Source organism: Pelodiscus sinensis, chromosome 1 (assembly GCF_049634645.1).
Source record: "Pelodiscus sinensis isolate JC-2024 chromosome 1, ASM4963464v1, whole genome shotgun sequence".
NCBI lineage: Eukaryota > Metazoa > Chordata > Testudines > Trionychidae > Pelodiscus > Pelodiscus sinensis.
Window position 1 is genome coordinate 333,631,370 of NC_134711.1, and position 18,542 is coordinate 333,649,911.

An 18,542-nucleotide genomic window follows, 5' to 3' on the forward strand; every position below is an offset into this window, starting at 1 on the left:
CAGAACTTTCATTACAGCTTAAATTTGACTGTTTATGAATGGGCCATAACAAAGTTGCTAATTACCTTAACGATTACAAAGATAGCTTCCCACTTATCACCCCTGATTAGGGAGAAGCGGTGGATGTCATATACCTAGACTTTAGTAAGGCATTTGATACGGTCCCGCATGATATTCTTATTGATAAACTAGGCAAATATAACTTAGATAGGGCCACGATAAGGTGGGTGCATAATTGGCTGGATAACCGTAGTCAGAGAGTGGTTGTTAACGGTTCTAAATCCTGCTGGAAAGGGATAACAAGTGGAGTTCCTCAAGGGTCTGTTTTGGGACCCGTACTGATCAATATCTTCATCAATGATGTAGATATTGGGATAGAGAGTACGCTTATTAAGTTTGCAGATGATACCAAACTGGGTGGGGTTGCGACTTCTTTGGAGGATAGGGACATAATTCAGAATGACCTTAGCAAGTTAGAGAAATGGTCGGAGGTAAACAGGATGAGGTTTAATAAAGAGAAATGCAAAGTGCTCCACTTAGGAAGGAACAATCAGTTCCATACATACAAGATGGGAAGCGACTGTCTAGGAAGGAGCATGGCGGAAAGGGATCTAGGGGTCATAGTGGACCACAAGTTGAATATGAGTCAACAGTGTGATGCTGTTGCAAAAAAAGCAAATATGATTCTAGGTTGTATCAACAGGTGTGTTGTAAGCAAAACTCGTGAAGTCATTCTGCCGCTCTACTCTGCACTAGTTAGGCCTCAGCTGGAGTACTGTGTCCAGTTCTGGGCGCCACATTTCAAGAAAGATGTGGAGAAATTGGAAAGGGTACAGAGAAGAGCGACAAGAATGATTAAAGGTTTAGAGAACATGACCTATGAAGCCAGGCTTCATGAACTGGGCTTGTTTAGTTTGGAAAAGAGAAGATTAAGGGGGGACATGATAGCGGCTTTCAAATATCTAAAAGGGTGTCACAAGGAGGAAGGGGAAAATTTGTTCCTCTTGGTTTCTGAGGACAGGACAAGGAGTAATGGGCTTAAAGTGCAGCAGGGGAGGTTTAGATTGGACATTAGGAAAAAATTCCTAACTGTCAGGGTGGTCAAATATTGGAACAAATTGCCAAGGGAGGTGGTGGAATCTCCCTCTCTGGAGATATTTAAGAACAGGTTAGATAGACATCTGTCAGGGATGGTGTAGACAGAGCTTGATCCTGCCTTGAGGGCGGGGGGCTGGACTCGATGACCTCTCGAGGTCCCTTCCAGTCCTATGATTCTATGATTAGCCATTCATTGACTCATAAATAGCTATTCCCTCCCTCCTTCTCCCTTACCCCACCTTCAGTACTAAATCTGATTTGTCAGTTTCATGATGTGTTCACTTTTTTCATTGTATTCCTTTGGTATATAGGGTCATTCTCTTCCAGAATATGAGCTGAGGAAGTGGGTCTGGCCCACGAAAGCGCATCACCTATTAAACCATCTTGTTAGTCTTTAAAGTGCTACATAGTTTTTCCTTTTGTTTTAGCGAGATCAGATTAACACGGCTACCTCTCTATTACTATCCCACTAGTACCAGACACAGTCCCTGCTGACTGCCCATTGACAGCAGCTTTCTGAGATCTGTCATGTAGCCTGTTTTCAGTCTGCTTGGCCTCTGCTCTACCAGATCTGTGCAGAGCACATTTCCTGTAGGATTAGTTATCCCTTGGATAGTGGGAGCCTTAGAGGCAAATAAAGTCTGATGAATCTGCCTGGTTCCCTGAGACAAACATGAACTGTTATTGAAGCTCTGTACAAAGTCTGCCAACCCATCCCAGCCATTCAAGAGCCATGACTTAAGCCAGCGGTTTATTCCATCATTAGCATTTGTTGCACTGTCATTTGCATATTCTCTGCCGATGCTTTTTGTGCAAGAGGTTTTTACGCAAAAACAAGCTTTGTGGACAGATCCGTTTTGTGCAAAAAAAACCTTTTGCACAAGAGTCTTATACTTCTAGGGATGGAGATTCCACCACCTCCCTAGGGAACCCATCCCAGTGCTACCCCACCCTCCCAGTGAAATAGTTTTTAATAATGTCCAACCTAGACCTCCCATACTGCCACTTGAGACCATTGCTCCTTGTTCTGCCATCCATCACCACTGAGAACAGCCTTTCTCCATCCTCTTTGGAACCTCCCTTCAGGAAGTTGAAGGCTGCTCTCAAATCCCCCCTCACTCTTCTCTTCTGCAGACTAAACAGACCCAAGTCCCTCAGCCTCTCCTCATAGGTCATGTGCTTCAGCCTCCTAATCATTTTGGTTGCCCCTTGCTGGACTTTCTCCAACATGTCCACATCTTTTCTATAGTGGGGGCCCAGAGTTAGATGCAATACTCCAAATGTGGTCCCACCAGGAATGAATAAAGGGGAATAATCACTTCTTCAGATCTGCTGGCAATGCTCTTAATGCACCTTAATATGCCATTAGCCTTTTTGGCTACAGGGGCACACTGTTGACTCATCTCCAGCTTCTCATCCACTGTAATCCCCAGGTCCTTTTCTGACAAACTACCGCTTAGCCAGTCAACCCCAGCCTATTCCAAGGCTTGGGATTCTTCTGTTGCAACTCACATCTTTGCATTTGTCCTTGTTGAACCTCATCACATTACTTTTGGCCCAATCCTCCAATTTGTCTCGGTCAGTCTGGACACTAAGCCTGCTCTAGAACCACTTCTTGGAGCACTCTGCTTGAAACCGACCGCCAACCAGACATCGAGCTGTTGATCACTACCCATTGGACCCAATAAACTAGCCAGGTTTACATCCAACTTACAGTCCATACATCAAATCCATACCTTTTTAACCTGCTGGTAAGAATACTGTGGGAGACAGTATCAAAAGCCTTGCTAATGTCAAGGTATATCACAACGACTGACTTCCCCATATTCACAGAGCCAGTTACTTTGTTATAGAAGACAATCAAGTTGGTCAGGCACGACTTGCCTTTGCCAAAAATACATGTTGACTGTTCCTGATCAGTTTCCTCTCTTCCAAGTGCTTCAAAATGGATTCCTTGAGGATCCCCTCCATGATTTTTCTAAGGACTGAGGTAAGACTGACTGGTCTGTAGTTCCCGGGATTGTCCTTCTTCCCTTTTTTAAAGATGGGCACTACATCATCTGGGACCCCTCCCAAAGTACACAAGTTTTCAAAGATAAAGGCCAAAGGTTCTGCAATATCATCAGCAAACTCTCTCAGTACCCTTGGGTACATTACATCCAGCCCCATGGATATCTGTATGTCCAATTTGTCTAAATATTCTTAACCAACTTTTCTAAATATTCCTTCTTTCTTCAACGATAGCTGCCCACTTCCTTCCCATACTGTGCTACCTAATGCGGAAGTCTGGGAGCTGACCTTGTCTGTGAAGACAGCGGTAAAAAAAAAGCATTCAGTACTTCAGCTTTTCCCACATCATATGTCACTAGGTTACCTCCCTCATCCACCAAGGATCCCACACTAACCGTGATCACCCTTTTATTGCTAACATGCTTGTAGAAACCTTTCCTGTTACCTTTTACATCCCTTGCTAGCTGCAATTCCAACCATAACCATAACCAGCAAATCACATGCTTTTAAAAGACATCTTACTTGGCAGACTTTGTAAAAGATTTGCTGCAAACAGGTAACAGTGATTGCAACAGTTCTCTGTGGGTGTGTCTAGACTACATGCCTCTGTCGACGGAGGCATGTAGATTAGCCAGATCGGCAGAGGGAAATGAAGCCGCGATTAAAATAATCACGGCTTCATTTAAATTTAAATGGCTGCCCCACTCTGCCGATCAGCTGTTTGTTGGCAGATCGGGGCAGTCTGGCCGCGCCGCGCCGACAAAGAACCCTTTCTTGATCGGCACAGGTAAACCTGGTTTCACGAGGCATACCTGTGCCGATCAAGAAAGGCTTCTTTGTCGGCGCGTCGCGTCCAGACTGCCCCTATCTGCCGACAAACAGCTGATCGGCAGAGCGGGGCAGCCATTTAAATTTAAATGAAGCCGCGATTATTTTAATCGCGGCTTCATTTCCCTCTGCCGATCTGGCTAATCTACATGCCTCCGTCGACGGAGGCATGTAGTTTAGACGTACCCTGTATGTTTAAAATACAATCCAGGAACATCACGTGGGTATCTGAAGGGTGTCTTTGTTTGGACACTCTTTTCAGTGATGGCCAGAAGTGTTCCCTGAAGTGTGTTCTACTTGGGATGTTTCTCCAAGCACTTGTCAAACAATTGTATTTTTTCCCATTCTCACAATTTTGCGCTACCACATGAATGGGGAGCTCCGTACAGCGTGGAATCTCTATCATGGATATTCTTTCATGAAAGAGCAATGAGGGAAAACACGTGTTCACATTCCTGTTTTCCTCTTGTGGCTATTATATTTCCCCACACCATGATGTTGGGATTGGTCCTGCTTTGGGCAAGGTGTTGGACTCGATGACTCTTGAGGTCTCTTCCAAGACAGGAATCTAGGATTCTAGGATTCTATGGTTAGGAATTATTGACACATAATGGAATTCTCATTAGTAGGGCCAGTGGTTACTGTTTCATTTCTCTAAATAACGGAAGTGTCTTTTCTCTGTGTTAAAAGCTTTTACCAGGGGGGTTTGACTTCATGACATTCTGAGGTCTATTCCAACCATAGGATTCTGTAAACCAATGGGCTTCACAAATTAAAAGGGCCTCCAGTATTGCATGTGATGTCTCCTGTTAACATCATCTTTCCATCCAGGTGCTGCGACCATCACCCTAGAGCCTAAGCATATAACGAAGTCAGAGGAACATATGGTAGATGTAGAAGACATTGTTCTGTCTCTGAGTTTAATGCTGTCTTCCCTACTCTATGACATACTCCAACGCAACCGACTTCACCAACCCCTCCACCTTCATCCTGCAGGGCATTCCTGGCCTCGAGATAGTCCATGTGTGGATCTCCATCCCCTTCTGCACCATGTACATTATAGCCCTCTTGGGGAACTTCACCATCCTGTTCATTGTGAAGATGGAGTCGAGCCTCCATGAGCCCATGTACTATTTCCTCTGCATGCTGGCCACTACCGACCTGGTTCTCACCACATCTACCATGCCCAAAATGCTCGCAATCTTCTGGGTCAATTCCAGGGAGATCCATTTCAGTGCCTGCCTTGCTCAGCTGTTTTTCATTCACTGCTTCTCAGCGATTGAGTCTGGGATATTGGCAGCCATGGCATTTGACCGCTACGTGGCCATCTGCCATCCCCTGAGACATTCCACCATCCTGACAAACCCTTTGGTGGCCAAGATTGGCCTGGCCGTGGTGCTGCGCAGTTGCATGGAGTCCCTGCCCTATCCCTTCCTGGTGAGGCAGTGGTCATATTGCAGAACCAACCTCATCTCTCAGCCCTATTGTGAACACATGGCTGTGGTGAAACTGGCCTGTGGGGACACCCGCGTCAGTAGTTACTATGGGCTCTTTGGGCTATTCTGTGTCTTGGGTCTGGATGTGGTATTTATTGCCATTTCCTATATGCAGATCCTCAGGGCCATCTTCAGACTCCCCACAAAGGAGGCCCGACTCAAGACTTTTTTGACCTGTGGCTCACACGTCTGTGTCATCGTAATCTTTTACATTCCAACTCTTTTCTCATCTCTCATATACCGTTTTGGACAGAACTTTCCCCCGCATGTCCATGTTCTCATATCCAACATGTACCTGCTGCTGCCCCCCATGCTGAACCCCATCATCTACGGGGTGACGACCAAAGAAATACGGGGTCGGCTGCTTGGGCTCATTACCCATAAATCGTCTAGAGTTTTCTCCTAGGGCTCAGACTCTGAGACAAAGATCCTTAGTTCAATGGCTTGTAACATGGTGCTGGGCCCTCATCCCCGAATCACGTCCTTTACAGTCAGACCAACATTATGTTCTTCCCTTACTGTGCTGGGTCCAGGTGACCCGCGGTGGAATCAGTCTGTGTACGGCTCTGTAATTCACAGGGTTACTGCTCTTCTCACTGTTGGCAACTGGTACCTAGGACTCTGCTCCATACCCACCTATTCCCCCAGGCCCTGTGTCCTGGCCTGCTTCTTTCCCCAAGGCCCGTCTCTCTGCTTCATCTACTCCATTGTGTCCCCGCCCCTTTTGCCACCTCCTTCACACATACTCTGCCCTTGGCCATTTCTTTTGCACTCCCCTCTTCCTGTCACTCACTGGATCTCCTGCACCCCCATCCCCGCTGCAGCTCGTCTCCCTCTGCTCTGGGGTTGGACAGGAGCTTTTGCCACCTGGCCAGGAATGGCCGTAGCTGAATGGAAGAGTTGTGGGTCAATGACCCTATGACTCTCCCCTGCCTGCAGGGACCCAGACAAAGTCAATTCCCCTTTCACTGAGACTTTCCAGTCAATAGTCAAGTACCCAGTGACCCTCCCTGGCACCCAGATGAAGAAGCCACAGAGGGCCAATCAGAATAAAAACGACATGCTTTGAATCCCTGTTAACTCACTTCTTGTGGTAGCCATCTGTATCCCTGTGTCTTTGACCTTTTCCTGTTCTCTTCCCTCACACACTTGGCATGAAGGGGCAGAAGACTGGGGTTAGGTTCCTTTCTAAAGACACTCAGCTGTAACGAGATCTCCCGGCAGAAGAAGGGAACAACTGCACTCTAGAGAAATCCAGTTTTCCCCAGCATCTCTGAACCAGGTGGGCCTGCAACGCATGGAACCTCCCCACTGAACAGAACGGATGAGGAGGGTGAGAAGAGGGGTTGAATCAGCCTTGGATGAGCCAGAAGAAGATGGAACAGGAGGGCTGCATAAGGGGGGTAGGGACATTAAATTTCTTGTAATCTCTGTAACCTGCTGATTTAGAAAGTTTGTAGTGAAAAAGCATTAATTCAATTAGAAAGTCTGTAACTAATAATTAGGAGCAGGTATCATTGTACTGGTTATCCTATTCATTATTTACTTATTAATATTCATTTCATGGGAGTTAACATTACTAAATATGATTTTAGGAAAGTAGTGATCGACGTGTGATATACTAAAGCAGATAAAAGGGTGTAATTGGTGCCAGGTTCTTGCCACTCGGCTGTTGGGTTGAATGTCTGAGGTAAACGTGTGTGGGCAATAAAGCAGTTCTACTTACCCCATCGGCTCCTGGGTCACCTGTTTCTTCTCAACACATTGTGCGATTCACTGGAAATAAACTAGAAGGTTACAAAATAAATGTTCCCTCCTAATTTATTCCATCAGTGTGCAGATGGATTTTGTTTTGTGCAACAACATTGAAGTAATATGATGCTGTGCACCACCAGTAGAAACAAACTCTATCTATCTATCTATCTATCTATCTATCTATCTATCTATCTATCTATCTATCTATCTATCTATCTATCTATCTATCTATCTATCGCAGTGGGTGTGTCTAAACTACATGACTTCGTCGATGGAGCCATGTAGATTAGGCTGATCAGCAGAGGGAAATGAAGCCGCGATTTAAATAATCGCGGCTTCATTTAAATTTAAATGGCTGGTTTCATGAGGCATACCTGCGCCGGTCCACAAAGGCTTCCTTGTTGACTGCGGCGCATCCAGACTGCCCCGATCTGCTGACAAATAGCTGATCATCAGCTGGTCAGCAGAGCGCAGCAGCCATTTAAATTTAAACGAAGCCACGATTATTTAAATCGCTGCTTCATTTCCCTCTGCCCATCAGCCTAATCTACATGGCTCCATCGACGGAGCCATGTAGTTTAGACACATCCAGTGTTACTCTGTAACTTTAAAGAAACAATGAGTGGTCCTATAGCTCAGATGAGCAGAGTGGAACAATGTGACAGAAGGAGAACTGTGACACTTTGTCCCTGTATTTTTATGGAAATATAATTTAGAACATGAATCTAAAAAACAGGGAAAGTAACCTACTATTCAAGAGCTGGTAACCCCCTGGGTGTGTATATTCTATTTGAGTCCATGTGTCATCCTTGTATGTGAAGTTAGAACTGCAAGGTGTTGTCAAAGCTGTCCCCCTGTTTGGCACTTTGAGTGCAGAAGATGGGGGCTCTCCAAACACTTTAAAAATACCTGGCCCTTAAAGGCTTGTGTTTAAAAACTCTCCAGGGTCACAGGTTCCCTTCTCTTGGTTTGGTATCACTGCCACCACACAAATGCAAAAGCTCTTTCGGAACCCAGGAAAGCACATTTGGGAATTTCCTGCTCTGGGGTACCACAGCTCTACCCCCCCACTGGAGACAGGTTGAAACAAACTGTAATTTATCTTAATACTTGGTTTTGTGGTCTTCACAGAACCTCTTTCCTTCTAGGACACAGGAATTAGATCGTGGTCTGAACAGAGCAATTTTTTATTAACAAAAGGAAGAAAACACACTTAGTGAAACACTACTTGGTTGCTGGGTATTACACTGAAACTGAAAAAAAAAAGATGAAAACAAGCAAAAATCCTTCTCTGACAGGCCCAGCCTTAAGGCAAAGCAAGCAAGGTGGTTGCCTTGGGCCCCGCATCCTGAGGACCCCACATTCGCTCACCACTCTGGCCGGCTACGTGGCATGACTGCTTTCAGCGTGGCCTTTGGGTCCCACAAACTCTTTGGCTGGGCCTATTCCCTGGGATTCTGTTTGAAAAGTTACTGTGTAAGGGGGTAGTTACATTGCTCAGCACAGAGAAATCCAACAAACCTCAAAAAAAAGACAATGACCTGATCGTATTCAACTAAACATTCCCTGTTCTACTCACATCTCTGTTGTGGGTCAATGACCCTATGCCTCCTCCCTTCCTACAGGGACCCAGACAAAGTCAAGTCCCCTTTCACTGAGACTTTCCAGTCAATAGCCATGTATCTGGTGACCTTACCTGGCACCCAGACAAAGAAGCCACAAATGGCTCTGGCCCCAGCTCTGTGCTCCAGGAAGCTGCCAAAAGAAGAGACAAAGGGCTAGTTCGGTGGTTTGTGTGTTGGCCTGCTAAACTCAGAGTTGTGAGTTCAATCCTTGCAGAGGCCATTTGGGGCAAAAACATTTGTTAGAGATCGTACTTGGTCCTGCTGTGAAAACAGGGGACTGGACTCAATGACTTTTCAAGGTCCCTTCCAGTTCTAGAAGATAGGCAATCTCCATTCATTTAATTTGGTGCCATGGGGCTCGTGTCTGGGGCTCATGTCCAGTGCTGATCTGTACTGCCGTGGGACTCTGTCTCAGCTTCGGGCTGCTGTGGGGCTCTGGCCCTGGTCTCCCACTGCCCCTAACTGGGCTGCTGGCGAGCTGGCCCTCCCTCTCATACAGGAGCATCCATTGTCCTACTGGACGACAGATGTTGCTGGAACAGAGAGTTCTGGTTTTTGGAGGTACAACCTGCACTGCATAGAATGATGATACTTACTGAAGAGAATTTCTGTTCTAAGATCCTTTGTCAACAGTCCCGTGTGCCGAAAGAAAGAAAGAAAGAAAGAAAGAAAGAAAGAAAGAAAGAAAGAAAGAAAGAAAGAAAGAAAGAAAGCAACTACTTCAGTCTTCTGTCCCCAGATCTGTCAGTCAACAACCTACATATCCCTCCTGGGCATTTACAGGACATCCAAGCTTAGGGGATCTACTTATTATCCATTGTTTTTTTCCTAGTCAGTATAATTCTTAAAAATACGCAAACGCCCAGAGCAGCCAATTCCTCACTGACCCCGCCCAGAGCCCAAGAGTTCACCTCTCCCTTTGGGAGGATTCCTTAATTAATGTTTATGGCTTCACCCGGATAAGTAGCAGAGAAGCAGGGACAGGTTTGTGTCCAGCCTGTTTATGTCCCCTGGTAGCGTGTGCAGAAACACACCAGAGACTGTACAGGGCTCTGCTATAAACAGTGCACACCCCTGCACTCGCTTTCCGCATTGGACGCTGCTGCTGCTGCTGCTGGGCTGAGAGAGGTGGAGGGCATGGCTGCTTGAGGGAAACTTCCAGGAAAGGCTCGTCCATCTCAGAACTTGCAGGTACCATCTCTTGTTGAGGAACTCCCCTGTTCCACCAAGCCAGTGCTCTGGATGGTCACTAAACATCCCAGAACTCTTGCCACAGGGGCCGAGTTTGCTCCAGTACCCAGTCCCTCTTTTCTGTGCATCATGCCCGCTCCAGGGAATGCCATGTAGGCCTGGAGTGGCTGACAATGTTTCAGTGATACAGTGGATCCATTAAGAAAGGAGAATCTCTTGTTTATGCGTTATGGTATAGGGTAAATAGAAATGCCTGGTCTATTATATTGGTGGGTAGATTCATAGGGTGTATTGTGGGGAGGGACCATTGGATAGAAATAGAGAACGGGATGGGACCTCAAGAGGTCATGAAGTCCTCTCCCTGAACTCAGTGCAGGAGGAAGCACCATGTAGACCTACTCTATAAAAGCTCCAGTGATGGAGATTCCACAACTACTTTAGGCAACTTATTCTGGCGCTGAATTGTCCTGAAAGGTAGGAAGTTTTTCCTAATGTCCAACCTACACCTGCTCTGCTGAAATTTAAACCCAATGCTTCTTGTCCTGTCCTCAGATATTAAGAGGAATATTTTCTTCAACCACCTACTTGTAACCTGTTCGATACTGCCAGACTGTTCTCATGCTCCCTCTAAGTCTTTTCTTTCCATCCTCACCATAGGTCACGTATTCTAGAACTTCAATAATTTGTGTTGATACTCTCTGGACTTTCTACAATTTTTCCACCTTTTTCCTGAATTTTGGCACCTATCTCTCAGCACAATCATAGAACCATCGAACACTAGAACTGGAAGCGACCTTGAAAGGTCATCGAGTCCATTCCCTTGCCCTCCCAGCAGGATCCAGTACCATATGGACCATCCCTGATAGATGTCTATCCAACCTGCTCTTAAATATCTCCAGGGATGGAGATTCCACAACCTCCCTAGGCAGTTTATTCCAGTGTTTAACCACCCTGACAGGTAGGAAGTTTTTCCTAATGTCCTACCTAACCCTCTCTTGCTGCAGTTTAAGCCCATTGCTTCTTGTCTTATCCATAGAGGCCAAGGAGAACAACTTGTCTCCCTCTTCCTAGTGACATTCTTTTAGATACTTGAAAACAGCTATCATGTTCCCTCTCAGCTCTCTCCTTTCTAAACTAAAGAAGCCCAATTCTTTCCATCTTCCCTCATAGCTCATGTTTTCTAAACCTTTAATCATTCTTGTTTCTCTTCTCTGGACCTTCTCCAATTTCTTTGCATCTTTCTTGAAATGCAGTGCCCAAAAATGCACAAATACTTCAATTATCAAAGGGGTAGCTGTGTTAGTCTAAATATGCAAAAGCAGCGAGGAGCCCTGTGGCACCTTGTAGACTAACAGAAGTGTTGGAGCATAAGCTTTCATGGGCAAAGACCCACTTTGTGAGATGCAACTGGGAGGTTGTGGAATACTTCAATTAAGGCCTAATAAGCGCAGAGTAGAACAGAAGCATGTTTGCTTTTTTGCAACAGTGACACATTCTTGGCTCATATTTAGCTTGTTGTTGTACAACTCTCAAGGTGGTTAAACACTGGAATAAATTGCCTAGGGAGGTTGTGGAATCTTCATCTCTGGAGATATTTAAGAGCAGGTTGGATAGACACCTAAGAGGGATCGTCTAGACCAGGGGTGTCCAAACTTTTTTCAAAGAGGGCCAGATTTGATGAAGTGAACATGCGTGAGGGCCGACCATTTTGCCCGACATTCTTTGAACCATTAAAATTAAATGCAAGTTAACTATTTTATGCAAAGTTTATTGCAAACGGCATACTTTTCATTTCGTCACATGGATGACAAATCTAAACAGGTGTTAAATCACTCTGCCTTTCATATCTGAAGGCCAGATGAAAAAAAAAATCCAGGAAGCTGAAATATCTGTCAGGAACATTGTAAAGTACATTACATATTATTGGATATAAAGGTTGTCTGTCAACTTTTAAGTTCAAAAAATATGAACAGGAACATAACACCAAGTATACATGTTGTGTCCAAATATATTTATAACTGATTTAGACCAACTGACATTAACTGAGATTTTACAATGTATTCATCTCAATACATATGGATTCGTTGGGGGCCATAAAAGATAGATATTGCCAAATTACCTGGGGGGCCGTATTAAACCGGAACACGGGCCGCAATTGACCCGCGGGCCGGACTTTGGACATGCCTGGTCTAGACTCTCCATTTTCATTCCTTTTTTTCTGTCTAATTTTTCCTCCCACATAGTTCTGCTGGTTGGTTTGGGGAATTACTTATTCTTTCCAAACTGCTAACCTGCTCGCTTCTATCATATGCCCCTTTCTTTTCTCTTTTCTAAACCTTTTCAGACTTTTCAGTTCGTCGTCATGTAGCAGCCTCCTCGACCCTCGGAACCTGTTTTAGAAACTCCCTTTCAGTCTGTTCTATCCATTAGAGTAACTGGGTGACAAAAACTGAACACATATAAGCTTTTTCTAGACATCTCACTTGGCATACTTTGTACAAGATTTGTTCCAAACATATAACAGCTGTTTCAACAACAGTCTTTTGTTCAAATTACAGTCCAACAACATCACATAGGTATCTGAACACTGTCTTGGTTTAGCCACACATGTGAATGAGCAAGTATATTCAGATCTATTGCCTGAGGTGTGTTCTACTTGGGGTTTTCCCCGGCACATGTTTTGTCAAAAATTTGGGTGCTTTTCCCCCTTCTCTTATTATAAGAAACCAGGTAAATGAGGAACCCCGTACAGTATGGGATCACTGTCCTTATTTTCATTTAATTAATGTGCAATGAGAAAGAACTGTTTCCAATTATACATACAGCGACTCCTGTTAACATTGTCTCTCCATGCAGGTATTGGTACTGTGACCATCACCCCAGAACCTGGGCATACAAAGCAAGTCAGTGGAAATGACGATAGATGTAGGCGACACTGTTCTTTTTCACAGTTAGACACCTTCTCTCCAACTCCATGTCACAATCAAACACAGAGAACTTCACCAACCCCTCCACCTTCATCCTGCTGGGCATCCCTGGCCTGGAGACGGCTCATGTCTGGCTCTCCATCCCCTTCTGTGCCATCTATGCCATAGCCATCGTGGGGAACCTCACCATCCTGCTCATTGTGAAGACGGAGCCGAGCCTCCATGAACCCATGTTCTATTTCCTCTGCGTGTTGGCCATCAGTGACCTGGTCCTGTCTACGTCCACTCTGCTGAAAATTCTGAGCATCTTCTGGTTCAATTCAAGGGAGATCGCTTTCAATGCCTGCCTCTCCCAGATGTTCTTCATTCACTCCTTTGCAACAATTGAGTCTGGGATATTGGCAGCCATGGCTTTGGATCGTTACGTGGCCATCTGCCATCCCCTGAGACATTCCACCATCCTGACAAACCCTATGGTGGCCAAGATTGCCCTGGCCGTGGTGCTGCGCAGTGGCACATTCATATTACCATATCCCTTACTGGCAAGGCAGTGGCCATATTGTAGAACCAACATCATCCCTGAGCCGTACTGTGTGCACATCGCTGTGGTGAAACTGGCCTGCGGCGACACCCGCATCAGTAATTACTATGGGCTCTTTGTGCTGTTTTGTGTGTTGGGTCTGGATGTCATTTCTATTGCCATCTCCTACATGCAGATCCTCAGGGCCATCTTCAGCCTCCCCACAAAGGATGCCCGGCTGAAGACTTTTGGGACCTGCGGCTCTCACCTCTGCACCATTGTAATCTTTTATATCCCAAGTCTCTTCTCCTCCCTCATGTACCGTTTTGGACAGAATTTCCCCCAGCATGTCCATGTTCTCCTTGCCAACATGTGCTTCCTGCTGCCCCCCATGCTCAACCCCATCATCTACGGGGTAAAAGCCAAACAAATAAGGTGCCGGCTGCTCGGGCTTGTTACTCGTAAATAGTGTAACGTTTTCTCCTGGCGCTCTGACTCTCAGGCCAGGTTCTGTGCAACTCAGTCTGCTGCCCTGGTGCTGGGCTTGCTTCCCTAAGTTTGTTCCTTTGCACGTTACGTCCTTTCCTGGCCGTGCCGTGCTGTCTCAGGGAGTCAAATGGTAGAGTGACCAACTCTGTAACTCATAGGGCTGCCACTTTTCGAATTGCTGGCAACAGGACCCCAAGACTCTGTCCCTTTCCTGCCCATTTCCCCAGGGGCTGTGTCCTGCTCCACTTCTCTCCTCAAGGGCTCCGCCGCACAATTTTCCTTACCCCTTCCACACGTTAGGGACACCTATTTTTACCAATTCCTAGAGCTCAGGGTGTAACTTCCAGCAGCTCTGCAGCATCTTTTGCCACTGAAAGAGCCTTACACAGTACTCTTCTTAGTCTCTGTTTATTAACAATTCCCAAGCAAGCAGAATACACATGCTAAGCGCACAGTGTCATGCTCCCCAATCCTGACCAAGGCCGGCAGACTTCCCCTGTTGGCCAGGAGGGGTCATTCTCCTAGGATCCTAGCTACTGTACCTCACGGTCATGAAGAGGAGTCCTGTCAGCTTTGGGCTCAGACTGGGTCTTGGAGGTAAGTTCTTCTTCCTGGTCTTCCCTCCTTCCTTTTGGTGTTCCTTTCTTCCTTTCTTCTTTCCCTTCCTTCTTCCTTTTTCCTCTTTCCTATTTCCCCCCTGATATTCTTCTTGGACCACAGTTTATATAGTGAAACTTGAGTCCTGCCTAGCAAGATATTCACCAATTATTTTAGTATAATTTTACTAACCAATCACAATGTACAGTAACAGAATTACCTAACCAATTACACCCCACCACCATAGTTGATTTACACCTAGTGAAATTAATTATACAGCAGACAGAAACAGTCAGGGTATGTCTAGCCTACACCTCTCAGTCAACAGAGAGAGGATGAAGTGGGGATTTAAATATCCCACACTTCATTAGCATAAATATGGCCACCGCTCTTTTTCAAAACGGAGCTTTTTCGAAAAAAACCCAGCAGTCTAGACACGGATCTTTCAAAAAATAAACCGTTTTTCATTTTTTGAGGTTTACAGGATCATTCAAAAAAGGGTTTATTTTTGGAAAGATCCGCATCTAGACTGCCGTTTTCTTTTGAAAAAGCTCCGTTTCGAAAAAAGCAGTGGCCATTTTTATGCTAATGAAGCACCAGCTATTTAAATCCCTGCTTCCTTAGCAATTTCGACATGCCTAATCTACATCTCTCTGTTGGCAGACAGGTGTAGTCTAGACACAGACTCACAAACCAGACAGATATCACACAGACACCTAATAGGATTGTGAAGACAATAATCATAGAATGAGGATTCTGCAACCTCAGCTATTGATGAGCTGTTTCTGGCCAGACAGAAGCTGTGAAGATAAGTTTTCTCTACCCATCTTGAGATCGATTTCTTTGTCTGGTGACAGTGGGAGTCATTAGGACAGGGTCTCTTTCTCAACGGCCTGGTGTGACATTATTTTAATGCAGGCTAAATCCAAGCTTTAGAGCCAATGGCTGCTGCTTTTCAGTCTGGCTGCAGACAAATGGTTTAAGCCTTCCAATATAGCTACAGGCCTTCCAATATGGCTCCAGAAAACCCCATTGTTACACATCTGCCCCAGATACACAACTGTGTTCCAGCCCATATTTCCACTTCACCCAGCCCTTGACCCTGTCTTTCATACCCCCTGCCTCCCCTCACACACTGGATGTTCCCCACCTCTGCCCTGCTACAGCTGGGCTCCCTCTGCTCCCAGGCTGGGGTGAGCACTGCTGAAAGTTAACCCCCCTACATGAGTGAGACAACCCCAGGTGAGCTTTGTTAATGACCTGACACCTTCCTCCTGTGCTGCCAGCGCCAGGTAGAACCAAGATCCCCTTTTCAGTCTGATTTTCTCATGCAACACGGAGCACCTGCCAAGCCTCAGTAGCAACAAGACACTAAACGCTAGAAAGCGACTGTCTGGAGAAAGCCTAAGCGTGTGCCAAGCGTTTGATGTCGCTTTTCCTCGAAGGAGCTGTAGAAGCTGTAGAAACCATTTCATATTTAGCAAGAAGTCATCTTGTATAACAGAAACCATTTCAGCTTTTCTCTCAAGCATGTAGACAAGAGTGAACTTTCTGTCACCCCGTGAGAAGAGGCCTACAGGATGGGCTATTGGTATGTGTTAATTGGGCTGGTTGGGACAGGAGAGGTACTCCCTCGTACCTGTCCATTGTCTTGTTGATAAGGCTTTGTTTTTCCAAGTTTAATTGAGGATTTCTGTAATTGGATGCCCTGACGTCAGACTGTTTGGCTAAGGGTATAAAGATAAAAGGATTGATTGTATTAGCAGCCTTACTGGGCCTGGCTTTGCTGGGACCACGTTTGGCTCATGCTGAGTTTTATTAGTTAATAAAGCTGTTTGTTAGCTGCCTAAACAGAGAGGAGCGTTTTTTTGCTTCAACTGAGCTTTCTGTGTCCTGGTATCGTTGAGCCATGACACGCCCCTTCACACAAGCAGCTTGAATAAGAGTCAAGAGGTTGAGGTGGAGGCATGTGTCTGTAAACACATTCAAGACTCTCAACCCGAACAAAATGTCTCGGTGCAGAAGAAAGTACGAGCAGGATTCTAGATCGAATCACGTTTCTCCAGCGTCTCTGCAGAGAGGTGGGTTGGGAAGGGATGGAACCGCCACACTGGAGGGAACAGAGAGAGGAGGGGAAGGTCGAGACCTTGATGAGCCAGCAGACGCTGGGGCAGAAGAGAGACACAAGGACAACAGAGGGGACTCTTTTAAAGGTACGTCTACACAGCCATACGCTATTGAAACAACAGTCCGCAGCTACGCAGCAGGCAGTTAGTTTGAAATCATGTCAAAATACCGTCAAGCTGGAGAACTTCTTACTCCGACTCCTGTAACCTTCATTGTACGAGGAGTAAGGGAAGTGAAAGGAAGAGAGCTCGATTTCAAAATAGGCCTGTGAAGACACTCCCAATTTTGAAATAAGCTACGCAATTGACAAAAAAAGAATTGTAGCTTATTTCTAGTTAAGCCTCGTTTTGTAGCACACCCTTTGGTTGCATGGTATGGTTGGTTTTGGCATGTTCCTACAGACTCCACATTGAACCCAGCCACCGAGGTGACTTTCACTCAGTTAAGCGTGGAACTGTATCCACAAAACACAAAGCCACAAATAAATCAAATACAAGGCTACAAAATCAAAGTTCCCTCTTTTTTTTCCATCCACGTGCAGAATACATTTTATTATGTGCATCAATATTGACGTTACGTGCTGCTGTGTGCCGTTAGCAGAAGGGAAAAAAAACCTAAGTACAATAGGGCTGTGTCTAGACTGGCAAGTTTTTCCGCAAAATCATCTGATTTTGTGGAAAAACTTGCCAGCTGTCAACACTGGCCGCTTGAATTTCCGGAAAAGCACTGACGATCTCATGTAAAATCACCAGTGCTTTTCCGGAAATATTATGCTCCTCCCGTTTGGGCAAAAGTCTTTTTCCTAAAGACTTTTACGCAAAAGGGCCAGTGTAGACAGCACAGTACTGTTTTCCACAAAAAAGCCCCGATTGCGAAAATGGCAATCGGGGCTTTTTTGCGGAAAAGCGCGTCTAGATTGGCCATGGACAAAAAGTGCTTTTGCAGAAAAGCATCCTGCCAATCTAGACATGCTTTTCCGAAAATGCATTTAATGGAAAACTTTTCCGCTAAAAGCATTTTCGGAAAATCATGCCAGTGTAGACATAGCCTAGATGTATTTTCAAAAATCACCCCAGGGATAATGACTTCAGCTAGGGTGGTTCAGGTATTTTAGAACTCACGACTCAATGACTCAAATATAAGCACAGCAGAGAAATGCAATTTTATAATGCTCTGACCAGTGTTAAAAGACTAGAATAGCATCCCTTGGAAAGAATAAATGTACCGAGCGTGTCTGTGCCTTGCAGGAAGAGTGAAGAAGTGAGAGTAACAACCATAACACACCAGTGTGCAGGGCGGGGACTGAGAAAGAGACAGAGTGTGTGTCTGTGTGTGAGACTGAGCCAGTGTGCATGTGTGTGTGAGTGAGAGAGTGTGTGTATGAGAAACACACAGAGACTGTGTGTCTGAGGCAAACAGGGTGTGTGTGTGTGCTGGCTGCTGGGAGATTGTACAAGAACCATGCGCTTGTAATGCCCAGAGGTAGCGATCAGTGTGAAGACTTTTCCAGACCATGCAGCTACCAGTGTTTCCATCCTGCTCCCAAGCCCTGCCCCTTCCCCTCTCTGTGGCGATGGGTACATGAACGGGGCAAGGTGGTAGGACGAGACACTCATGTCAGGTTTAAAACAAAAGGAAGTTTTTCTTCACTCAACACACTGTCAACCTGTGGAACTCCTTGCCAGAGGATGTAGTAGAGATTAGGACTTTAACAGGGTTCAAAAAAGAGCTAGATAGATTCATGGAGCTTGGATCCATCAATGGCTATTAGCCAGGATGGGTAGGAACGGTGTCCCTTCCCCTTGCAGCTCCAGCACCGCGCTTATAATCCCCGTGGGTCCGCCGGAGAGTGAACAGCACCAGGGAGTATGGGGTGGCA

At 45.6% G+C, this 18,542-nt stretch overlaps 2 protein-coding genes across 2 annotated transcripts; both read left to right on the forward strand.

The window, feature by feature from the left end:
- The first annotated feature begins 4,878 nt into the window (after positions 1 to 4,878).
- Positions 4,879 to 5,838, forward strand: LOC142818382 (olfactory receptor 52M1-like). The gene has a single exon (XM_075897778.1). It carries the CDS (start codon positions 4,879 to 4,881, stop codon positions 5,836 to 5,838), a length of 960 nt encoding a protein of 319 aa, XP_075753893.1.
- A 7,139-nt stretch (positions 5,839 to 12,977) lies between these two features.
- LOC102452197 (olfactory receptor 52M1-like) lies at positions 12,978 to 13,919 on the forward strand. Its single transcript, XM_006113777.2, has one exon. The coding sequence runs from the start codon at positions 12,978 to 12,980 to the stop codon at positions 13,917 to 13,919; it is 942 nt and encodes a 313-aa protein (XP_006113839.2).
- The last annotated feature ends 4,623 nt before the right edge of the window (positions 13,920 to 18,542 follow it).

Bases quoted from the DNA above. Each gene is read 5' to 3' on its own strand.
- LOC142818382 (XM_075897778.1), top strand. From the start codon at position 4,879: ATGACATACTCCAACGCAACCGACTTCACCAACCCCTCCACCTTCATC.
- LOC102452197 (XM_006113777.2), top strand. From the start codon at position 12,978: ATGTCACAATCAAACACAGAGAACTTCACCAACCCCTCCACCTTCATC.